The sequence below is a fragment of the Sus scrofa genome, chromosome 7 (genome assembly GCF_054392235.1).
Source record: "Sus scrofa isolate SSC_HxYL_T2T_F1_AM1 chromosome 7, Sscrofa_HxYL_maternal_Yorkshire_Landrace_v2.0, whole genome shotgun sequence".
NCBI classification, from domain to species: Eukaryota; Metazoa; Chordata; class Mammalia; order Artiodactyla; family Suidae; genus Sus; species Sus scrofa.
Genome location: NC_139389.1, coordinates 35,454,516 through 35,479,903, shown reverse-complemented (window position 1 = coordinate 35,479,903; position 25,388 = coordinate 35,454,516). Strand labels below are relative to the sequence as shown.

The 25,388-nt window shown below is 45.0% G+C and overlaps 1 protein-coding gene and 1 long non-coding RNA gene across 2 annotated transcripts in view; both read left to right on the top strand.

The window, feature by feature from the left end:
• The window catches only part of LRRC1 (leucine rich repeat containing 1), a 129,639-nt gene that overhangs the window by 65,544 nt on the left and 38,707 nt on the right, over positions 1 to 25,388 (top strand). The window contains exons 3-4 of the mRNA XM_001927688.7: positions 17,245 to 17,323; positions 21,322 to 21,411. Of these exons, the coding sequence (XP_001927723.2) occupies positions 17,245 to 17,323; positions 21,322 to 21,411 (169 nt within the window). The remainder of the gene's footprint in view (positions 1 to 17,244; positions 17,324 to 21,321; positions 21,412 to 25,388) is intronic.
• Positions 1,637 to 4,981, top strand: LOC146401492 (uncharacterized). Its single transcript, XR_014809186.1, has 6 exons — positions 1,637 to 1,749; positions 1,908 to 2,065; positions 2,395 to 3,017; positions 3,355 to 3,411; positions 4,155 to 4,243; positions 4,800 to 4,981. It is a non-coding gene; the product is annotated as an uncharacterized LOC146401492 (long non-coding RNA).

Below are 25,388 nucleotides of genomic sequence, written 5' to 3'. Positions count from 1 at the left end.
ATCAGAGGAATGCTTGAAAAACACCAGCCGCCCCCAATTCCTGGAGGAAGCAGCCGCGATCACGGTTTCCTGTGGGATCTGCCAGTTCTAAGGGAGGGACATGAGGTGATGTGTGTCTTGGGCAGCTAACCATGATACAATTAATGGAAGAATTTCACAACTCAGGTCATAAGGTGTCTATGTTTGATCAGTGTCTAGCATGGGAATGAGCCATCCCAGCAACCCCAGCAGGCAAAAGGTGGGAGAAGCTAGTCACCAGTATCTTTTTCTCTGGAGTCTGGTCATTAACTGTGGTTGGGAAGAGAGTGGACTCTGGGCATTTTAAGCCTAGGTGTTTCATGTTAAGGGTTGAGAAACACAGACATCCGTCCCTCCTTCTAAGGCACTTTAATAATTGCACTTACCCATTGTGTCTCCAAATTTATTTCACCTTGAGACTTTTTTTTTTTTTTAATTATGAAAGCAGTATATGGTTCGTTATAAAAAGTCAACGGGGGAGAAAGAAGTTTAGGTCATCAACCTGCTCTTCCAACATCCAGACTCTCCTTGTCCTGCTGAGGTTGCTGGTCCTGGGTATCCCACTACACTGGGCTTCATTTTTTGATACTTCTCTTCCCCACTGGCTTGTGAGATCCCCATGGACAAAGAGCGTGCCTCTCCGCCACACCTTGGCCTCCTTACCTTCTGCTCCATAGCCCAGCATAAGTCACCAGGATCCATTAAGTATTATTGCATAAATGAACATGAATGAGTGGGATGATCTCTTAGGCTTTGCCCTTGGGGCTGTTGCTTCCATTTTAACTTTGGAGAGAAACTGGATATGCAAGAAGAACCCCCTGTTCTTGTCACTTTTTGTTTGCAGGAGCACTTATTGAATGGATGGCGCTGTGTAACAAGGTACAGGGTCTGCAGCTCTTATAATAAGCCTTCAGGGCAGATTTCTTGAATTATAGGAATTAAAGCTAATCAATCCAGAAAATGATAGAGGATTGGTAAAGAATCAATCAGATATGAGACGCTTAACCACTCCCATGGTCTTAATAGGTGTGATCTTTATAATGCATTTTCTGTCGCACATTATGAGTTCCCATTGTGGCTCAGCGGTAATGAACCTGACTAGTATCCATGAGAATGTGGGTTCGATCCCTGGCCTTGCTCAGTAGGTTAAGGATTTGGCATTGCTGTAGCTGTGGCGTTGGCCAGCACCTGTAGCTCCGATTTGACCCCTAGCAGCAGCAGCATATCAGAACTTCTGCATCAAGTTCAGAGTCTAGAAACTTTGTGCTTATACATCAGGAGCTGGGAGGTGATCACAGAGCAGAAGGAAGAATCCTGTCCAAACGATGACAGGCTACCTTCTATCCCCAGAGGCCTTCAAACCATGTGGGCAAAACCATATTTGTAGGTTTAAAAGGGAGGTTAGTGGAGTTCTCATTGTGGCTCAGTGGGTTAAGAACCTGACTAGTATCTGTGAGGATGTGGGTTTGATCCTGGCCTCGCTCAGCGGGTTAAGGATCCTGTGTTGCTACAAGCTGTGGCGTAGATGTCAGATGCTGCTTGGGTCTGGCGTTGCTGTGACTGTGGCAAAGGCCGGTACCTGCAGCTCCGATTAGACCCCTAACCTGAGAACTTCCACAGTTGTGGCCTTAAAAAGAAGAAGAAGAAGAAGAAGAAGAAGAAAATGAAGGATGGAGAAAAAGATGACAAAGTCCGGCAAATCAGAAAGGCCCCAGAAAAAGGGGATTTCAGGTATGATGGGAGCAAGAATTCCTTCTACCTGGAAATCTAGATTTTGGGTATTGGTCTTCCTTCCCTCACTTGGGTGAAAGCAGCCTTTTTCTAGATGGACTCTGGGGCCGTCTACCTTAGAATCTTCATTAAAACTGAATATTCCTACCTTTCCCAAGGACCGTGCAATCAGAATTGTCAGAGCAGGAGCCTCGGAGTCTGTATTTTAATCTCCAGGGAAACTCATGTACGTTAAGTTGCAGCTGGAGCCACTCATCGAAGAACCTAACAGAACCTAAACTGTTCGCAATGGGGTCAGGACCCTCACGCCAAAAGGGTATCTTTATGGTCTGACTTTTCTTGCCATGGACTAAAATCCGTGAACTAATGGCTTCAGTACAGAAAGTGATTCTTGCCAAGTTCAAAATTCAAGTTTGCAATAATCCAAATGACCCCCTCAGCAGAAGCAAACATTTCACCTTCTCTCTGCCTTTTTGCCCTAAACTCAGATGGGAGCAGGGGGGGTGGGGGTGGGCATGAGGATTGGTTTAGAACGTGGATGTAGATCCAAACTTAGGATAACATGCCATCTTAAGAGTGAGATTCAGCTGAAACACAGTGTATTTTATACTGGTTCCCACTCTGGGAATTCTCTATAATTCATAGAGACAGCATTGGTTCTGCCAGATTTCCTCAAAACGTCAAGTTACAAGAAATCCTCATTGTAATTCCAAGAAAGAACTCCAGAACATTCATCCAGCGGCAATGCCAGAGGATATATATTCAGGCCCCCTGTCAAGACTAATACTTTAAGGGGGTAATACCAATTTTAATGTATATGTTCTGATGTGTTTCTTTTTAAGAAATTAAATGCAGTATTAATGCCATACTTTCGTCTGTCACTTGACAGCTTGTAATATTTAAGCCCTTAAGCTCTTCTTCTATTGTAATTTTTTGAACAATGTAAGCATGTTTTTGAGCCCTTTATTAGAATACTTTTGCGCTCTGTTTTCTGATTTAACCTCTTTTTTTTTAAGGGTTACTTCTGAAAAAGAGTACTTGTATAAATTTCTCAAAAATGTATATTACCTAAAAATGGGAAGGAGGCCATTAAATCAGATTCAAACTAACCTCCTTTCCATCTTCTTCCCCGTCTCTCCTCCACTGCTTTCCCTATCGTCTGCTAGAAAACAATACCGCTTTATTTTGCCTCCCGTGGAGGGAGTCTGAGAAAGCCCACAGTGCAGGCAGCGCTTCCGTCCAAGAGCAGAAATAGCTTGATTCTGGAGGTATGTGGTGGATGGGGGCCGAGAATAATTGTCAGGTCCCAATACAGCCAGGGCCTCATCCACAGTGGTCTCTAACCTGGCTGCATCTTAGATTCACTGAGGTCTTTTTTATTTTATTCTTTAAATAGAAGTATAATTGATTTACAGTGTTGTGTTAGTTTCAGGTGTACAGCAAAGTGGTTCAGAAAATATATATTTTTTTGTGTTGTGCTGCACCACAACGGGAACTCCTGATGATCTGTTTTATGTGTAAGAGTATGCATATGTTAATCCCAACCTCCTAATTTATGTGTGTGTGTGTGTGTGTGTGTGTGTGTGTGTGTGTATTCTTTTTCAGATTCTTTTCCATTACAGGTTGTTACAGAATATTGAGTAGAGTTTCCTGTGCTGTGCGGTAGGTCCTTTTTGATCATCTATTTTATTTTATTTTATTTATTTATTTATTTTGCTTTTTAGGGCCACACCAGCCGCATATGGAGGTTCCCAGGCTAGGGGTCGAATCTGAGCTACAGCTGCTGGTCTACACCACAGCTGCAGCAACGTGGGATCTAAGCCACATCTGCAACCTACAGCACAGCTTGTGGCAACGCCGGATCCTTAACCCACTGAGTGAGGCCAGGGATCAGACTCACAACCTTATGGTTGCTAGTCGGATTCGTTTCTGCTGCACCACAGCGGGAACGCCTGGTGATCTGTTTTATGTGTAAGAGTGCGTGTTTAATCCCATCCTCCTGATTTATCTGTCCCCCACCATTTTCCCCTTTGGTAACCATAAGTTTGTTTTCTGTGTCTGTGGGTCTGTTTCTGTTTTTGTTGTTGTTGTTTGGTGTGCCCGTGGCATGCAGAAGTTCCCAGGCCAGGGATTGAACCCACGCCACAGCAGTGATCAGAGCCACAGTAATGACAATGCCAGATCTTTAACTTGCTGCACCACCAGGGAAGTCCTTCTTTCTATTCTGTAAATAAGTTCATTTGTATCTCTTTTTTTTAGACTTAACATATGAGTGATATCATATAATATTTGGAATTTCGGGCCGTGATGGCCCCAGGTGATTCTGATAGGCATTTGGGGCTGAGACCCAATTAGGTCTCAGTGCTTCTCAGGGGTCTTAAGGCCACTTTAATCTGTGTCTCCAGGAGAGCTGGATTAAAACACAGAGTCCTTCTCCCGACTCCAGGCCCGTGAGTTCATTGCTCGGAGTGGGCCGAGCCCTTTCACTCATCAGGTGAGCGCGCTGAGTGATTCCTCTGTTTGGTGCAGTTTGGGAACCCCCAGTGTCCGGGATGCTCAGTGGCTTTGCTGGCCCTGGTTAGGGATGTGCCTGCGAAAAGGCTGGTGGGAATGGTGGAGCATCCATGTCCTGGAGAGTTTACCTGGGCCAGGGGACATCTCCCTGGGCCTGGAGTCTGGAGGGTGCATTGTCCTCTCCTGGCCCCCGGGCGCTGTCCTCTCTTCTGTGTGTTACCCAGAGCGTGCTTTTAGGAGTCCGAATGACTCATCCTGTGGGCTGTCAGTTGGCAAAAATGTGTGTGGCGTGGTGGGGAATAGTAGTGAGAGGATGTTTATCCCAGCTGACAATCACGGAGTCTAACTGGAATGGTGAAGTGCATTTATGAAGGTAACGCAAGCAGCCCAGGGTCAGCCCCAGAATCCACGGTGGGGTGGGGGTACCCTGACTCCAGGTGCTTATTCTTAGTTCAGGGCAGGGAAAGGGTCTGTGGTCTTATAAGGTGCAGGGGACTTGGGGGAAAGCTGAAGCCTTCATTTCAGTTTTATTTTAGGCCATGCCCGTGGTGTGCGGAAATTCCCGGGCCAGGAACCAAACCCATGCCACAGCAGTGACAATGCCAGATCCTTAACTACTAGGCCTCCAGGGAACTCCAGCCTTCATTTCTGGATCAAAACATTCTGGAATCCATTGGAAGACTTCATTTCCTTAGAGGATTTTGGGGCACACATACCGGTAATTGTGATTTTGTCCATATTAGTGGGAGTAATTAAAATGAGCTGTGATTTTGCATGAATGCGGAAGTAGTACGTGAATACAAATACTGGTTTTTAGTTTGTGGTGTTTAGTTACTGTCATCTTGAGGTTTAAGTAGAGATTATGCAGAATCCCATATATTTTATTTTGGGGGGAGGGCAAGTAAAAAAGACTCCAAACTCCATGTTTCCATCCCACTTCTCATTCTGTATGAAGCCTAACATTCACTATTCTGTAATTCTTTCTTACCCTTTGGTTAATTTTTTTTTTTTCAAAACAGGAGATCTTGTATTTCAGGACATATTTGTGTTTATTTAGCCAACTCTGCTGGGGAGGAAACGCTGAGGCATAAAGGTTATTTTTGTAATTGTGGCTGGAATTAGGTGAAAACCCTCTAGGCTGGGAAAGTTTTTTTCCCGGCACAAATTCCCAAGACTTAAAACTTTGACAAAGGGTCCCTGTCCTGCCTTCCCCCTTCACCACGCAGAGGCCACATTGTCCCTTCTGCTCTATGGTGTCTGTTCCACCTTCCCTTCCAGGCACTGGGAAGGCTGCCTAGGCAGGGATCACATCTTTGTCTACAAGGCTGGCTGCCTCCTGGGCGAGTCCATGGGGGTGGGAATAATATGATCAATGGGATGATGCCTTTGAAAAAAAAAATCTCTGTTTCTCAGTATTATTTTCTTTCCCCCTCTGCACACCCAGAGGAGCAGCTGGGACAGCAACTGCAGACGGGGATCATGTGTTCATACGCAGTCTCGTTGGACAATTCCAGATATTTTTAAGCAGGATGGAGTCAGGCAGCCAGCAGCCAGCCAGCCTGTCTGGCACAGAAGGCCCTGTTTTACTGGAGTAGTAAATATTCTCAATGAAGCAGTGTGATGTACCGAGTGAGCCTGGAGTCCCGGCATTCAGTATTTCAGCATCCCTTTTTACGCCTCTTTCTGTTCATGGATGTTTAGTCTTTGTTGTGTTTGGATCCTGTCTTTTGATGGGACCCCACTCTCTGTGCTAGGCTGACCGCTGCCCCCTACCCCCCCTGCATGCGGCCCTGCCTCGTAGATGCGGGGTTCACTTTTTGCTGAGGATGTTTCAGGTTGGGGGTTTTGTCACTTGCCTCTGCTGTGGGAAGGGGGTCTTCCAGCCTGTGGGCTCCTCCCTCGTCTGCACCTGCACCCTTTGGTTCCTCCCCGATGACGTGGACAGGAATGAGGTTCTGAAGTCTTCATGCTTGGCCTCCCCTCACCCTGCGCGCCCCTTCCGTGTAGCCTTCTTTTTTTTTTTTTTTTTTTTTTTTTTTTGTCTTTTTGCCTTTTCTAGGACCGCTCCCGCGGCTTATGGAGGTTCCCAGGCTAGGGGTCTAATTGGAGCTGTAGCTGCCGGCCAACGCCAGAGCCATAGCAATGCGGGGTCTGAGCCGCGTCTGCAACCTACACCACAGCTCACGACAACTCCAGATCCTTAACCCACTGAGCAAGAAGATCAGGGATCGAACCTGCCACCTCATTGTTCCTGGTCGGATTCGTTAACCACTGCGCCACAATGGGAACTCCCCGTGTAGCCTTCTGAGACGAGGTGGACCTGAGCATACATGCTCCCTTCATCCCACTTCTGGCAGCTTTTGTGCCCACCCCACAGCCTTCCAAATAGAAAGATCAGTCCCAGACACATGGAATTCCCACTGTGGCTCAGTGGGTTAAGGACCTGAAATTGTCTCAGTGGAAATGTGGTTTGATCCCTGGCCTTGCTCAGTGGGTTAAGGATCTGGCATAGCTGCAGGCTGTGGTGTAGGTCACAGACGTGGCTCAGATTCAGCATTGCTGTGGCTGTGGTGTATGCTGGCAGCTGCAGCTCCGATTCGACTCCTAACCTGGGAACTTCCATATGTCACAGGCACGGCCCTAAAAAGAAAAGAAAAGCGAAAAACAAAAACCAACCCACATTACAGTGAGCTTTCCCAATGACCTTGGTCTTCTCCTCAAGCCTATAAGCGCCCCCCCTCCCAATTGCCAGGCTGTTTGGCACACCCCACCCCATGCTCACAGACTTTCAGGTTTAATGGAGCAGCAGAATTTATTTTACATGGGGTTGTGGCACAGGATTGTTAAGTCTTTATTTTGATAAGAAAAAATGCCTTGTCATTTAGTAAAAAGCCAGGAGATTTCAGCCCCCCTCCCCCTACCCAGTCAGGCTATAATCTCTGATTAAACAGCACAGTGGCGCAGCCCTTTTAAATAAAGACATCTGGCTTCAGAGTCAGAAAGTCATGTCATTGTCGTGTCCCCATTTCCTCATTTTGCCAACTAGGGACACCGTGTCTGAGACTAGAATCGGACAGCTACTGTTCCACCTCCTCTTTATCCCTAGGAGCTGGTGGGGTAACCTGGCTTCTCAGCCTTTGAGGTTTGATTCCCTATGAGCCATTCTGCTGGCGACCCCTGGGTTCCTGTGGCCCAGCCCAGCGTCACCTTACCTGCTGGCTCTCATGTCAGCCCATCCTCTCAGGGATCCCTTTCCCTGGACTTATTGGCTCTGCCCCTACAGCTCTGTCCTCACTGTCTGTTGGGGACCCTTGGCCCCCACAGCAGGAGTTCCCTCTGGCATCCTCTCCTCTGGCATCTCAGGAACTGCAGGCCTGTATTTCCCCTCCTCTGTCTTCCCACGTGCATCTCCTCCGGCCTCTCTTTCTGCAGCACGTTGAGAGCCAGTGGACTCCGACTCTCTTCTCTCCCTCGGCCTTGGGGCAGATGGACCAGGATTGCAAAGCTGAGCTCTTCTGCACGTGAGCAGTGACCTTGGGCAGTTAGGCTTCCAGGCCTGCTTTTGCATCTGTTCATCTGTTTGTGGGGCTACTTCTCCTCCCCCCCGCCCCCCAGCTGCCCCAGTATTTGTCATCAGGATCAGAGACAAAATGACAGTTCTTCCTATTTGGGGCCATGCAGTCAAGCAATGTAGCAGGGCTTCAAGGCGAATGGTTCCTCTTTCAGACCCATACCCATCCCTTCCTGACCTTGAGTCTGTCTCCGGCTGTCCTCTTGGTGCCCCAGACTTCCCACCTGTGTCCAGAGTAGCTGTGACAGCAACTGCCAGGTGACCCTTTCAAAGGAGGCTTCTCTGAGCCCCAGGCAGTGGGGAGCAATTTCATATTTTCATCTACAGTTACAAGTATTGTGCTGCACAGTATAAGATATGTGTGTGGTTGAAGGAAGGGTGTGTGTGTGTGTGTGTGTGTGTGTGTGTCTCCATGGCGACCAACAGGAGCTCAAGCATCAGCCCTGCATCAGCAGGTGGGCCCTGGTGCACACGTATTCCCAGCGGGGAACGGGGTGGGAGGGAAGTTCAGAGCAAGGGTGTTAATCCACTGGGTTTGTTCCTTTCTCACAGGAGGGACAGCGTTGCATTGGAAAGAAGACCAGGTTCTTTCTGATCTTGAGTTTTGTTTTGACTTTATTAAATATGAAAGGTGCTCCACAGGGACGCCGATGGTTTCCGTGAGACGGGAACCCCAGCGGGCTTACCTGCAGGCCGCGTCTTACCTGTTTCCTCTTTGCAGATGGGAAATAGGGATGTGATTAAACCCGAATAGGGAAGTGGTTCACCATGAACCTGCCTCACGAGGACTTGTTGAATGACGCTGCAGGGGTCAGGGCAGGTTAGAGTCTGGCCCCCGTGGGCCTCTTGAAGAGCCACGTTGACCCCTGCTCATCTTTGTCCTTGCATCTCCGAGGGCAGTTCAGGGGTGGCGTCGTTGCCATGGCACCGTTGGCTTGTGCCCTTTTACTGTTTGGTTTGACATCAGTGAGGTGGCCTTGAGATGCTGCCCTGGGTTCCTAACTTTTGGTAGAGCTGCGCATTTCTTGTCTAAGATGCCGATAGCACAGTCCTGGGGTAGATGCTGTACTTTCTGGGCCGACAGTCTTGATGGCCTTTGCCCCGCTGGTCTGGGCATGCACCCTAGACCCCACACGTTGCTAGAAAAAGTGACCCGCACTCAACAAAACTGGCCTGGGCCCCTTTTGGGCGGGGGGCGCCTCCCCTCCCCCTCTAGGCCTTTACTCTGTGTGCTTTGCTGCACGTTACCTGTGCATAAGCTCATCTTCCTTCTCAATAGCCTGGTTTGGTGGGTGCTGCCTGTTTTGTTGGAACCGAGGCACGGGGGAGTGTAAGTTGACCCGTGTTAAGGGAGGTGCTGGCCCTGGGGTCCGGTGCAGTTTGTAAGTCAGTGGTGTCGCACACCTGCCGCAGGCCTGCCCAGAGCTAAACACTGGGGAGACATTGTGACAAGATGGGTCTGGTCCCTGAGCTCGAGGAGGGTGCATCTAGTGGGGATGCGAGCTGCTGGGGGCATTTTTATAGATACTCACCTTTGAGCAATGTGTCGCAAAGGAGGAATCCTGGGCACCTTGGGAGGCTCTGTCCGCCTGAGGGGAATTCAGGGATGATTGAATTGAAATTTTATGATACTCTGGTGCCGTTTTTGTCAATAGCACTAATTACATTCCTTCTCTTCCCTCAGAGGAGCTACATTAGGCAAGAAATATGGATGAAATATTTTAATATTTGTGCTTCATCAGATGTACCATACTCAATTTCAATGCTACGTCATAATCAAAAGTTGGTAAAGAGGAACCATACCACAGAATTAAGCTTTATTTACTTATTTTGTGGCCACACCTGCGATATATGGAGGTTCCCAGGCTAGAGGTCAAATTGGAGCTGCAGCTGCAGGCCCACACCACAGCAACACCAAGTTCAAGCCGCATCTGTGACCTACACCGCAGCTTGCAGCAACGCTGGGTCCTTAACCCACTAAGCGGGGCCAGGGATTGACCCCACATCATCATGGAGACTATTTCGGGTCCCTAACCTACTAACCACATCGGGAATACCCAGAATTAAGTTTTAAGGTTTCTTCTTTGCTACTTTGGTATTTTCAATTATATTATCTTGAAAATGAATGATTGCCTTGACTCTATTTCATCAGAAGAATTAGGTAAAGAGAAAGATTAAAGCTGCCTTTAGAGGCCAGTGGGATGGAGCCCTTCCCCCTTGGCTCCCTTGTATTGAGCTGGAGATTCAGAGACAGCAGCATCCTTGCAACAGGGGCCTCGCCTTCACCCTCCCATGTGGGGCACACACACGTCGGTGGCCCGTGGCAGCAGGGCACTTGGGCTGCGTCTGACGTTGTCAGCTAGCTCTGTGAACTTGGCCAGACCCTCACCCTTTCAATTCCTCATTCAGGGAATGGAAATCATGGGAGCTTTTGCAGAGTTGTGAAGATTTAAGTGAGGTGATTTGCACAGCGTGCTCAGAATCGTGCCTGACACTGAGCAAGCCCTTCCGGAGGCTCAGCAGCAGTGGCTGTTTGTCCCTCGCAGGTGTTCGGGTGACAGGGCCTTGAGGCAGCAAGGCAGCGACAGGGGAGGAGCTGGTCTGTGCCTGGACTCCGCCTGGCTGGGACCCTGTCCTAAGGAAGCAAGGAACGCAGCCTTGCTGTGGGGCTGGCAGAGCTAATGTGTAGCTGATGACCGGTGTCCGTCCTGCCCCCTTTTCCGTAATAACATTTCAGCTTACCAGCCTTCCCTAGAATATGTCCTGAGATTTAAAATGTCGTTCTTTGCAATGTTCCAAAAAGACGAATTGATAGATGGTAATAGTTTGCTTTCTTTAAGCATTTGTGGTCTCCTTTAACTTTCTACTCCCAAATGCTGTATCAGTGTGAATTCGATAAGCTTAGAGAACAGCCACCAAATATATCAGACTTTTGTTCTGCTTAGCCTTCCGTGGGCGCCTTGGTGGAGAGAGCCTCGTACTATAACTGCTGACATCAGATAGGTCTGGAACCCAGGAGAAGAGAGAACCAGAGGAAACACAGGTGACTCAGAAAGAACTTAGCCTGCTGTGCATAGGGGCTGTGACCATAGACTGAACAGACTGTGTGCCCACAATTCTCCATGAAAGGAAATGTCCCGGAGTTTCTAAACTCAATTAGGCTTAGAAGGAACCGAGAGGTCACTTTGTCCAACCTGTATCCATCACAAGGGGAGCCCTAAGAAGGTGATAGCTTTTCAGGAAAGGGCGTGGTTCCCCCTTAAGGATGCTGGGCAACTGGTTCCTAATAGAGGATTGTAGGCTAAGCCTGTGTATGACTTTTGTGGGTTAGGGGGTTGGGGAAGGTAGAACCCCAGCCTGATGTGTTAAAAATGGGTGTGGAGAAGAAAACAGGAGTGCCAGGAAGGGCAGAGACTGTCCTTCTAAGTCACTTTCTGAATAACAGGATCTGCCATGAGAATCGTATTCTTTCTCAGAAGCCCCTGGGCGCATGGTGCCAGCGTGACTGTTTGCTTGGGGGTATTGAAGCGGGGGTGAGGGGGTTGCACTGCAGCATTTAGGGCTGATATCAGTCTCCTGTATACAGGCAGCAGTAATGGTTATATGTAAACGGCATATTTGGTATTTTTATCTTTTTAAGTATAACTATGTCTAACTCAAAGCCGTTCTGATTTAAAACATAATGATTGCTTAGAGCAGGTCCAACTTAAAGTTATCTTAAGAAAGTTATGGGGAAAAGATTTGCTTAATTTTACAGTCATTCTCAAGCATTTTGTAAATATCAAAATGAAGTGGGTCAGAGAAGGACAGATACCATATGATACCACTTATCTGTGGAATCTAAAATATGGCACAGATGAACCTATCTGCGAAACAGAAACAGACTCACAGACTTGGAGAACAGACTTGTAGTTGCGGGGGTTGGGGGGGACAGGGAGAGAGAGTCGGGGGTTAGTAGAGGCAAACTATTACATTTAGAATGGATAAGCAATGAGGTCCTGCTGGGCAGCACAGGGAACTATATCCAGTCTGTTGGGTAGAACATGATGGAAGATAATATGAAAAAAAGAATGTGTGTGTGTGTATATATATATATATATATATATATATATATATATATATATGTATATGTATGTATGTATATGTATGACTGGGTCATTTTGCTGTACAGCAGAAATTGGCCCAACATTGTAAATCAGCTATACTTTAATAAAAAGATTTTTAAAAATATCAAAGTTTAAGCTTCTATTCTTGGACATACATGAAACAAAGCAAGTTTGAATTTGTGAAAAATATGGTTAAAATTTTTTTGTTTCACTTTATATGGAAGCTTGGACTGAGTTGAGTGTTGGCAGTGCAAAGTTTTGGGGTACCTCAATGAGAGGAAAAACCTCATTAGTTATTTCTACTGTTTATATGTAAATAGATGTTTATGTGGGGCTTAATTGTTTTTGCTTCTCAGTTAAAAAGGCAGCAAAAGCCCTCTTGGCCCTCTCATCTCTGTTAATAATGCTACTCTTACTCAAATTATTCAGACTTGAATGGAAAATAGTGGTTCTCTGTTCTGATTCCCCCACCCAGGAAAAAAAATAAAGAGGTCCAGCAATGTGTGCCCTGTGCTTTCATTTGTGTCACTCTCCTTTACCCTTGTGACAACCCTAAGCTGGAGCTGTGGTTATCCTTTTTTTAGAGAAGAGGAAACTCCTTGTCTAGCAAATTAATTGTCAACAGCTCAGCCTGGCCTTGGTAGTCTGCTGTCAAGAGATCTTTCCAGCCTTCTCTCCAGAAGGCCCCACACTGATATCCTGAGGTTCATGCACACTCTGCCCGGGGCTTACCCTCTCCCCGCTTTGTAGCCAGTGGGGCCCATTCTTGCCCTTGCTTTCCCTCTGCTCTGATTTATTTAGCTCAAAGCAAACATCCTTCTTTGTCTGATTTTCTCCCTTCTCGAGACTTAACCAGTGCTTAAAGTATCATATGCGGGCACTGTTTGAAAAATACCTACTGATGACCCATTTTACAGATAAGGAAATTAAGGCCCAGGTAGGTTAAGGAGTTTGTCTGAGGGCACAGACCCAGCCCATGTGGAAAACTGGTGCACTTTGCTTTTGTGGCTGTTTTGATTTGCTGGAGGACTAACAGGATACAGGGAGAGACCATTTAAGGGGATCGCATAGCTTCTTGGTGATTGAGGCCTGAACTAGGTTGATAGTAATGGGAATGGACAGAAGTAGATGGATGGGGAAAAAAATGAGAGAAGAATCAGAAGGATTTGGAAAATGGATGTGAGTGGTGAGAGAGGGAGCGAGGGAAAGGATTCAAGTTGCAGTTTTTTCGTGAGGTTGGTGGTCAGTCTTGGCCTCATCCATAAGAGATTTTTATGAGTATATTTCACATGTTTAGTCTTAAGCCTCACCTATGTCCAGAGTAAAATGTTTTGAAGTCAGTTAAAGGAGCTATCAGTTAAGAATAACATATATTATTTAATGTTATAGATTATTTATAAATAAAATATATATTTATATATTTATGTTCATAAATACAGCAAGCTTTATTCTATCTCTTATAAGAGACCTGGGACCAGGAGGTTTTTTTTTTTTTTTTTACTAGTAAAAACAGAGATCATTCCCACCCTACTGGGGCTATTCCATGACTCAGATTAGAGGGCAGCTGTTCTTGCAGAGGCTTAGCAATGTGAGTGTTTCCTTTGCTCAGCAGTTCAGTACCTGTGGGCCATTTAAGCTTAATAAAATCATCCCTTGGTATCCACAGAGGGAATGGTTCCGGGATCCCCTCACAAAATCTGAGGACACCCAAACCCCTTATATAAAATGGCATAGCATTTGCATATAAGCTTGTCTATCCTCCCATATACTTTAAATCATCTCTAGATTGCTTATAATGCCTAGTACAATGTAAATAATTGTAAATATAATGTAAACACTATGCAAATAGTTACTGCATGAAGCAAATTCAAGTTTTGCTTTTTGGAACATTCTGGAATTAAAAATGTTGCTCCACAGTTGATTGAATCCCCATACGGAACCTGTGGGCCAACTGTAATGTGTCAACTTTGAGAGTGTAGTGACAGACAAGGCCACAGTAGTCTTTCTTCCCAGTGAGTTAGAGTTTAATAAAGGCAGTTGGCCATCGCCAAACAATTATTTAATTCCAACTGGCACAGATTTTGTGAAGGCAAAGCCCCAAGAACCTGATAGCAAGAGAATCCCACCTAATCTTGGAGCCCAAAGGAGCTGGGCCTGAGGGTGTGATATTTTAGCTGGGTATTTAAGGAGGAGTAGCTGTTCCCATCCTTAGTTTTCTTTTCTGATATTTTTCATAACCTAAAGCAAACCAGTAATCAGGACTCTTCAAACTCATGCCTTCCTTAAAGCTCTTATTTTTATAGGCAAATACCTTTTCTTTTTTTTTTTTTAATCTTTTTAGGGCCACACCCTCGGCATGTGATAGTTCCCAGGCTAGGGGTCGAATTGGAACTGTAGCTGCTGGCCACAGCCACAGCCACAGCCATAGCAACACCAGATTTTAGCCACATCTGTGACCTACACCTCAGCTCATGGCAATGCCAGATCCTTTAACCCACTGAGCAAGACCAGGGATCGAATCCACATCTTCAGGGATACTAGTTGGATTCTTAACATGCCGAGCCACAATGGGAATTCCAAATACCTTCTTTTCTGTCAGGTTAAGAACATGCCTGTGGTAGAAAGAAATGGTCTTTGGAGTTGAGATCTATGTTGTGTTTGCTGATCTTGTGCATAAGCAGGTTGGCTTAGGGAGGGAGTGCCTTCCTCTGAAGGAGACCTCTCATTCATCTCTGTCTGCACTTTGCCCAGCTCTGTTCCCTCCCTGGCAGTTTCCCTAACTCCAGACCAGCCCCGACCAGAGTTCCTTACGGCTGATATTCATATGTTCCCTGGGTGGGTCCATCTTCCCAAGCTTCAGTCGTGTTTCTGATGCTTTGAAAAATATTGATTCCACCCCATTGACTGCCTTTCCTCCTTCTCTGTTTCCTTGATCTTTCCTTGGATCAGGCAGAAAGCTGCTGTATGATGTGCATGTGGGTGTCAGCCCGACCCTCTCCCCTGGCACTTGTGAGGTGACAGAAGCAGCCCTGGCACCTCTTCTCTCAGCCTTATTAAAACTGCTCACCAGGACCTGATGTGGTGGCAGAGGAGGGACTATCAGGGGTGGGAAGCCAACCGGCACCTTTCATCCAGGCCAGCTTCTCCTGCCTGGGTAGCCATGCTGACCCAGCAATGAATGGGTGTACCTGGGTTCCTTTGTTCTTTTTTTGATCTTTCCCTTTTTTAAAAAATTGATGCGTAGTTGATGTGCAATATTATATAAGTTACAGGTATATGATATGTGATTCACAATTTTTAAAACTTATGTTCCACTTACAGTTCTTACAAAATGTTGGCTCTATTCCCCATGTTGTACAATCTATTCTTTGTATTTTATAACTTTGTATTTTATACCCAATGGTTTGCACCTGGTACTCCCCTCTCCCACACTGCCCTTCCCCCTCCCCTCTCCCCACTGGTAACCTCTAACTTGTTCTCTGTGTCTGTGAGTCTGCCTCTTTTTTGTTGTACTCAGTCACTAGTTTGTTGGTCCTTAAGCATGGCAGTGTGGGGACCTCAGCACCGGAGGGCCAGTGGTTGGTAAAGTGGCCTCTGATGTCAGGCAGGTCACTTCATCTCTCCAAGCCTTAGTGTCCCTTTTGTGCAGTGGGAGTCACAATAATTTATGTTGAGATTAAGTAAGGTAATGTGTGGAAGGTCTTATTACCATGCTGTGTGTACCTTAGGGCCCACAAATGACTGTGTGTTTTTAAAATCCATTCCAGACTCAACTATGGACAAGCCATACATGGATATGTGTGTGTATGTGTGTGTGTATAGCTGTCACATGTATGAAACTGGGATCATAAGTAGTGTGTATTCCTCACTACCGTATATGACCATGCAAGGCAGAGAAAAGTGTGAGGCAAATGTCACCGCAGATTTAAACATTTCAAGCTCGTAAATTTGTACTGAGACGCTCTTATGTAGCTCTGATTCCTTTGTGGTGCTGGAGCAGGGCGCTCGTTTCCCCTTGGTTTCTCCCATCTCCTTTTCACCCCCGCTTTAGAAATATTAGGTAAGTTTTGGCTCAGCTTGCATTTGTCGAGCTGGTGAAAGAAACAGCATGAGATCAAGAGAACCTGTTCTATTTTAGCCCTTCTTAATGTTAGTACATCCAAAATAAATGCATTCTTGAAATGAAATGCTATGAACTAAACCTTCGCCAGCCCAAAAAGCCATACGCTCAGGTTTTAAACCAAGAGAAAGAGACATTTAAAATAACGGTTTTGGTCATTTCAAAAATTGCCGTATTTAGTTGGGCAGGTAAACAAGGAGAAATATTCAGCCTCATTAGTAATAAAAGGAATATAAAACAAAATGTTGCCAGGCTGTTTTTACCAATAAATAACATGGGCAGTTTTTTAAATATATGAGAAAGAAAGGAAGGGGAAGGATGTTGGGTTGAGCACCTTGTGCTGCTGGTGGAAATATAAATAGGTGTGACTTGCCCCCTCAAAAGCAATGTAACGCTATTCATCAAGTGCTAGTGCCTTTGACACAGTAATTACACTTTGGGAGCTTAGCCTAAGGAAATAATCAGAAATGGACCTAAATATTTGTATAACATTAGGAACTTGGGAACAGCCTAAATGTCCAACAATAGGGGATTGGTGAAATGAGGTATGAAAGTATATGCAGTGGACTTTTCTGCCACTAAGAATAGCAGACTATTTGGAAAAATAATGAAAGGGGGAAAGGTTTGTAAAATATCATCAAGTGAAGCATGAACCTAGTATCTTGAAATATAATCTGTTTATACATACACTCTGGGTGTGTGTCTGACCGTTAAAAAATACATCAAAATACAACATTATATCTGGGTGATGGGAATGTTGGTGGATTTTTTTTTTCCTTCTTTAGATTTTTCTGTATTTTCCAAAGTATGCTTAAGATCAGAAGGAAATGCATAATTTAAAAATGCATACTTTAGGGTACTTTGTACTGATACAACCCTAGGAAAACATAAGGGAAATAAAGCCTAATGGGAATTACGGTGCCTCAATGACTTTTGATGAGGTGAGGGGGCTTGGTGGTGGTGGTGGTTTTTAATGTTTTTCTTTAATGGGCTTCTGTGTAGAAGCTATCTTCTATTAGGAGAGTGAATGTAAAATAAACGTAGAAAAGTTCTTTGGAAATCCATGCCGCATTTGAAAGAGGTAATACTTTGCACGTATTCCCGAGTGAGGGGGGTCCAGCTTGAGGATGACCAGAACTCTTAATGATGGTAGTAAATGACAGGCATCTTCTTTACTTCTGCAGATATTCCTGAAATTCCAGAGAGCATCTCATTCTGTAAAGCACTACAGATCGCTGACTTCAGCGGAAACCCACTGACGAGGTAACCTTTCTGCTTGTCTTTTTTGAGCACCGGGCTGTCAGGAGCCCCTCCTTACGGCTCTTGGCTCAGTCATGATCCCACTGACCAACCAGTGGGTTCCAGGCAGCAGTGTTGCCAGGATGACCGAATTGGTGCCCACACAGCAGTGGAGAGACACCCCTCACCCTTGGAAGTCTGTTCCCGAGGTCTCCCTGGGCCAGGTGGGCGGGCCCATTTCTAAGGTTTCTCAAGACTCTATAAGCAACCTCAGAAGATAGAAAAGTATTCTGCGTTTCCATTCCTTTTTTTTTTTTTTAAACATATAGAAAAATGAGGTTAAGTTAAAATTTGAGATTCATCTGATCCCTTTCAAAATTGCTAGGGTTTTCATGGATCTGGAGCACTGGGGGAATGCCCCATTTTTAAAAAAAAATTTGTTACAGTTGATTTACAGTGTTGTGTCAATTTTTGCTATATAGCAAAGTGACCCATATATATATATATATATTTTTTTTTTTTTTTTCTCTCCCTCACATTATCTCCCATCATGTTCTATCCTAAGAAACTGGATACAGTTCCCTGTGCTATACACTAGGACCTCATCGCTTATCCATTCTAAATGTCATGGCTTGCATCCACTAACCCCAGACTCCCCATCCATCTCACTCCCTCCCCCTTCCCCTTGGCAACTGCAAGTCTGCTCTCCACGTCTGTGAATCTGTTTCCGTTCTGTAATCTGTGCCATATTTTGTTATTTATTTTTTTTTTATTATAGTTGATTTCCAATGTTCTGTGCCATATTTTAGATTCCACATGTAAGTGATATTGCATGGTATTTGTCTTTCTCATTCTAACTGACTTCACTTAGTATGAGAATCTCTAGGGAATCCCCCATTTAGGTTTTTTTTTTTTTTCCCCCATATCTGCTTATTTTTAAGAAGTAAATATGTTTTTAAAATAATCCTGGGGAGTTCCCGTCGTGGCGCAGTGGTTAACGAATCCGACTAGGTTGCGGGTTCGGTCCCTGCCCTTGCTCAGTGGGTTAAGGATCCGGCGTTGCCTTGAGCTGTGGTGTAGGTTGCAGACGCGGCTCGGATCCCACGTCGCTGTGGCTCTGGCGTAGGCCGGTGGCTACAGCTCCGATTCAACCCCTAGCCTGGGAACCTCCATATGCCGCGGGAGCGGCCCAAGAAATAGCAACAACAACAACAAAAAAGACAAAAAAAAAAAAGAAAAAAAAATAATCCTGGTTTTCTCTTTTGGATTTTAGTTATTATGTTACTAAAAATACTTATTTTAATGGAAAATAGTCCTCTAACCTAATAGCTTTCTAACTCACTACTCTCTTCAAGTCTTGCCCCCTTTTTTAACCACTGTCTGTATGATTGTCCCTCTTCCTCAAATCTTTCTGTAGATCCCTGCCCCATAGGATCAAGTGGAGGAGTTCCATTGGTGGTGCAGCGGGTCAAGGATCTGGCGTTGTCACTGCTGTGGCTCGGGTCACAGCTGTGGCTTGGATTCCATCCCTGGTCCAGGAACTTTTGCATGTCCTGGGCATGGTCAAAAAAAAAAAAAAAAAAAAAAAATGCACCTGGAGCTCTTGATGTGCTGTGTAGCCTCTTCTGCCCTCCTTCTGACCTTGGCCTGCCTTTTCCACCTTCATTGTGCTCAATCGCCTTGTCTGACATCGTGCTCTGCTGTAATGAGGGGCTCAGGGCTCACCGATTTCACTCCCCGTCTGTTTTGACTGTGCCAACCCTTTTGCCCAGCTTAAGATGCAGCATCACGTTTCTTCAGGGGTCCTTTCCTGATTACTCCCCACAGCGCCCCCTCCTTTGGCTCTGTCATGCTCTCTGCCTCCTCTTTTCCTAATGCTTGAACTCTACACATAAGCCACCCGTTTGACCAAGGCTCCTCAGTGGGCCTGTTTTTCTCTGTCATTCTTTGCTGTATCCCCAGCCTTACTGTAATCTCTGGAAGGGAGTGAGCCCTCAGTAAGTGTCTGTTGAACTGAGCTAAGCTCTTTGTGCTTATAGGGTTAGGCAGCTTGTAGGGTCAGGCAGCTTGTAGGGTTAGGCAGCTGGGAAATACTCATAATTCTGTCCTTGAGTTTTTGATTAAATGTGCTATTGCTTAATCCCCTTTCCTACGTCTTTAGTTTTTTCCCCTACTGTCTGCTGACATATGACCTTACCATTTATCTCAAAACTCTCTGGACCAGAACATGTTGCATCGTATGAGGCCCTACTCAGTTTTTATCCTGGTCTTCTCTCTGGTAGGTTCCTAAAAGGAAAGTCATTTTAATTCAGTAGGTGTGCTCTTTTAAGAATTAAGATCTATCTGTGAGTTGAAGGGACCTCAAAAATTATTTAATGTGGCCTACTTATTTTATGGCTGCAGAGACTGAGGCTCCCAGAGGTTAAAGGACCTCTTGAGATCTTGCAGCCCCTGAGTGGCAGCTCAGACCAGCGTTCCATTCTCCTGACCTTAAGTCTGAGCTTCCTTGTCACATCGTATCACTCGTTTGGCTCTTAGTGTTAACAGCCAGTATAAAAGCAAATCAGGCATTTAAAAATACATTTGCCTTATAATGAAGACCATTTTAGCTAGTTTTAAAATTATAATATAGTTTCCAGTTAAAAACTCAGATAAATTTCATCTAATGATAAATTTTTTAAAAATCTTACCTTTTTACGCTATGAAAGCATTCTCAAGTCTATAAAAGCCAATCCTGAGAATGTATTTCATCCATTATGAAAGTCCTAGTTACTATTCTCAGGCTTGTGGGGCCTGAATTTGGTATTGAAGTTTGGTATTATCTATATTAAATGTCAAACAGTAATGTAGGATGTGTTTTTTAAAAAAGGAACCTAGCTAAGAGTTCCCATTGTGGCTCAGCAGGTTAAGAACGCAACAAAATATCTATGAGGATGCGGGTTTGATCCGTGGCCTCACTCAGTGGGTTAAGGATCTGGTGGTGCCGTGAGCTGCAGTATAGGTCACAGATGTGGCTCAGATCCAGCATTGCTGTGGCTGTGGTGCAGCTCCGATTCTACGCCTCGCCTGGGAACTTCCATATGCTGCAGGTGCTGCCATAAAAAGGAAAAAACCTTTTTTTAAAAAGGAACCTAGAGAGAGGAAAGACATGAATGATTCTAACCTAGAGATTTATCAATAAGGCAAGACGTCCTTACCTCCACCTCCCTGCAAAAAAAATTAGTTATGTGTCCTTTTCCCCATAATAGTAGATTTATGTATAAAAATGAATCTTCAGCATTCTAGATGCAATGAGATCTTTTTGTCTTCAGTTAGCGGGTTTTTTTTTTTTTCCTTCCCTCCACCAATACTGGTAACGATAGAGATATTGAAAGTAAACTTTCTTTGTAAGTATTTAAATACAAATTTTACTTTGAACCCTCACTATTCAGTAGAGTCTAGGTCTTTTGGTGTAGAATATTGTGGAACATATAATCTCAAGTGATTGGCATCTTAAATTAAAAGAAAAATATTAAGAAAGTGGGCTGTCCGTTGATCAGTTGTAAGTAATCCAGAGTTTTGCTCTTGGTGTTATAAGCCACAGGAAAAAAATATTATTAAGCAGCTCTTTTGTGGTTTGTTATCATCTTGTGGTCTAAAATTTCAATTTTCTGCTCATCAATAAAGTATTTTTGCTCTTAGGCACTGTCAGCAGCAGGAACTATGTAACATTTTCTTTCGTAGGGTATGCAGTAGGCTCACAACGTTTTCTTCTCCCTCATTCTTACAGCCTATCTTTCCTCCCTAATTATCTCTGGGTCACGCTATCAACTAGTATTTATCATGCCGCTGTACTGCTAGGTAGACCAAGTTCTTATTTTTTCTCTTATAAATAGGGAAAGACAAACATGCTGTATATAATGTAATTTTAGGAGGTTATTTCAACCCACATATTGATGAAATCATTATATGTGTGTTTCGTATATACCATACATGCACGTCTCTTTTTCAATTATAACAACTTTTTTGTTTGTTTGTTTTAGATTGCCAGAAAGCTTTCCTGAACTGCAGAATTTGACATGTCTTTCTGTGAATGACATCTCACTGCAGTCTCTGCCTGAAAATATTGGCAAGTAAGTTTTTCACGTGAAGTTTGTGTATATCAGAGTGAAAGAGCATTTATATCAACTCCACCCGCCTTTCCCTTTACAGCTCTTATTTTTCTAGTCAGGAAGCTACTTACCCAAGCTTCAGTATCACCTCCAAGAAGAAGAAGCTAGCCTCTGGGTTGTTGCATCCAGTCGTTTCTAAATGTTAATGGTTAAAAGGGACACTGCCACTTGTTACTCGTGAAAAACCTAATTTCTTTGGAAGTTTTCTTTGCACTGATGGATTCCAAAGTAGTTATCGGAAGTGAAGCAGCACGTGCATTGGAGGCGGTGATTGAATATTGTTAGGAACTGCTGCTCCCAGTAATTTCACTGAAAACATGGGGCACGTGTCCCTAAACAGCAGCTCTGTCTGACAATTTGTGCGCCGTAGACCTGGGGACAGGGAGTGAGGATGGTGTGTGTGGAGAGCAGGTGGGCATGGGGAGGGGGCTGGGATGGGACGGGCACATTTCCACGTTGCTGGCTTAGAGGACAGCCACGGCAAGAAATAAAGTCCTTTGAAGAAAGCTTATGCCGGTGGATCAGCGTGCACGTACCCATTCCCACGGGTGACTCCACTGATGAACCATCTTAGCAGTGCTCCGCTGTGGGTCCCTGGGGGGATGAGGCATCAGCCGTTGGGGGTGGGCAGCAGCCAGCATCCCACAGGCATTTGTGTTTTCAGTGCCCCGAGAAGCATGTTCCTGTCCCTGCAGGGTGTGGCGAGGCGCCGGGTACCCACCTGTGTGATCACTTTGATAAAGCAGGTCTCTCCAGTTGTAGACTCTTTATAACACTTGTAACAAGATGATCAATGATCATGAAAAATTGCTCGAACCACATCAGCCACCTCACACATGTTTTTTCACCAAGAGAAAAGTGTCCCAGATTTGATGACCCTTTTTTGTGATGGCCATCAGCGCATTTAGTCCCTCAAAGGAAAGGTGATATTTAACAAGGAATAGGGAAACAAATGCCCCTTAGGTAGATGTTTTAAAATGTCTTTGTTGGAGTTCCCGTCGTGGCGCAGTGGTTAACGAATCCGACTAGGAATCATGAGGTTGCGGGTTCGGTCCCTGCCCTTGCTCAGTGGGTTAACGATCCAGTGTTGCCGTGAGCTGTGGTGTAGGTCGCAGATGTGGCTCGGATCCCTCATTGCTGTGGCTGTGGTGTAGGCCAGTGGCTACAGCTCTGATTGGACCCCTAGCCTGGGAACCTCCATATGCCTCGGGAGCGGCCCAAAGAAATGGCAAAAAGACAAAAAAAAAAAAAAAAAAAAAGTCTTTGTTAAAGATACAAAAATGTGGCGTTCCCGTCGTGGTGCAGTGGTTAATGAATCCGACTAGGAACCATGAAGTTGCGGGTTCGGTTCCTGCCCTTGCTTAGTGGGTTAACGATCCTGTGGTGTAGGTTGCAGACGCGGCTCGGATCCTACGTTGCTGTGGCTCTGGCCTATAGGCTGGTGGCTACAGCTCCGATTCGACCCCTAGCCTGGGAACTTCCATATGCCGAGGGAGCGGCCCAAGAAATAGCAAAAAGACAAAAAAAAAAAAAAAGATATAAAAATGTGGAGGTCTCACTGTAGCTCACTGGGTTAAGAGCCTGACATAATCTCCATGAGGATTCAGGTTCCATCCCAAGCCTTGCTCAGTGGGTAAAGGGTCCAGTGTTGCCATGAGCTGTGGTGTAGGTTGCAGATGCAGCTTAGATCTGGTGTGGCTGTGGTTGTGGCATCGGCTGGAAGCTGCAGCTCTGCCTCGACCCCTAGTACAGGAACTTCCATATGCCAAGGGTGCGGCTGTAAAAAGAGGAAAAAAAGTACACCACCTTCTAATTCTTCTCCACAAACAGTTGTTTGATGTCGGGGATGATAGGAATTTATCAGCTGAATTTCAACAAAGACCTTTCCATAATGAGAACAAATTTTTAAAACTTAGTAGTGGGAAGTACGGTGGATGACGCAGTTCTTAGATCAGTGTAGGTTTGTTAGGAATCGTTTTCACCTGTTACAGCCATAAAACAAGGATCACAATGAATCATTTAGAATCAGTTTTCTTCTCAAATGTAAAACAAAAGATGGAATACAGAATATATTACTTTCAGTCTCAATGCTTTCACTAATGAGACCCCAAACGATTTTTGTGTCTTTAATAATAAATATTTTATTGTATTTTTTACCTTCTACCTAAGATCTCTTTGTGCATATATATCTTGTAATGTATACAATATACTAGTACATAGCACATCTATATATATTTTAAATAAGCGTAAAAATTATGAAGGCTTACTCTTAAGGGTCCAGAGGGCCATTGCTCTAGAATAGTTTGAAAGTCCCTTAAGTCAAAGACCAGTGGTTCTCAAACTCTGCCTTGTTGGGTCCCCAGGGGTTCCGGGGAAGTCTGTCTCAGGCATTGTGGAGCCTGAGGACCCGTGGGTGGTCTCTCTTGGTCCCTGTTTGCACCAGCTCAGCTCTGCCATCAGCTTTAACATTTTTGTGTATCGGTGTTGCATATAATATTTGCTTTTAAAAAGTCTCCTGCCTATATGTTTCACTTGCAGTTTGGAGACCCCTGTTATAGACGCTTGGCAGTGCTTGTTAATGTAGCAGCATATGTGCGTCGTGGAGTTTTTACTGTGATGTAGATCCTGCTGAGCTCTGCTCAGACCAAGCAGAGGGCTTCCAAGCCTTTCAGGAAAGCGAACTTTATTTCATTTTATTTAAAATTTTTTTTTTTTTTTTTTTTTTTTTTTTTTTGCCTTTTCTAGGGCCACATCCATGGCATATGGATGTTCCCAGGCTAGGGGTCTAATTGGAGCTAGAGCCACCAGCCTATAGGCCAGAGCCACAGCAACGCAGGATCCGAGCCACGTCTGCGACCTACATCACAGCTCATGGCAACACCGGATTCTTAACCCACAGAGCAAGGCCAGGGATCGAACCTGCAACGTCATGGTTCCTAGATGGATTCATAAACCACTGAGCCATGACGGGAACTCCAAAAGCAAACTTTAAAAATGTTCGCCTGCCTCCTTTCTTTCCAAACTGGCTGAGGTCCCCCCCCCACACACACTTAATGATTGAAAGTCGACCACTTCCCTGGAACCTTCTCCACTGATTGGAAGAGGTGAAATAGATCCTAAACTCGCAGATCCCCCGACCCACCATCAGCCCACACCATTAGCGCTTTAGTCCTTTGCACACAGAAAGCTAATGGTACAGTTTGTGTGTTCGTGTGTGCGCCCGGGCCACCTTGTCTCCTGGAGCCGTGGGACTCTGTGTCTGTACTGACCCTGCCGTTTCTCTGACACTCTGAACACATTCCTGGGACAAGGCGCACAGTGCTACCTCCTTCACACTGCTAGTTTCTGGGCTGATATCATAGATAATCCAGTTAGGTCCTAGAAGCTTTGAGCTGGGACCGCGTTAGCCTGTTCCTCCACAGTCACTTTATGGGCTGAATGCTGTACAGTCATTTTCTGTAAAGAAAGTTGACGGAACGTTGCTCTGCCTTCATCATGAGCCAGCCGCTCTGTCTTTGTGTATCTGACTCCCTGAGGTTCTATATCCTTTGCCATTATCAAGAAACTAGTACCTTTAGAAACAAAGAAAAAAAGGTAAATAAGCCTAAGTATAGCTAAACATCTTTACTCTGTGTAATTAAACTTTTTCCTTGAAAAATAGCATTCTTTTTTTTTTTTTTTTTTTTTTTTTTTTTTTTTTTTTTTTTTTTCTGGTCTCTTTAGGGCCGTACCTATGGCATAGGGAGGTTCCCAGTCTAGGGGTCGAATCAGAGCTGTAGCGGCCAGCCTGCACCACAGCCACAGCAACGCCAGATCTGAGCCGCTTCTGTGATCTACACCACAGCTCACAGCAATGCTGGATCCTTAACCCACTGAGTGAGGCCAAGGATCGAACCCACATCCTCATAAGTAGTTGGATTCGTTAACCACCGAGCAAC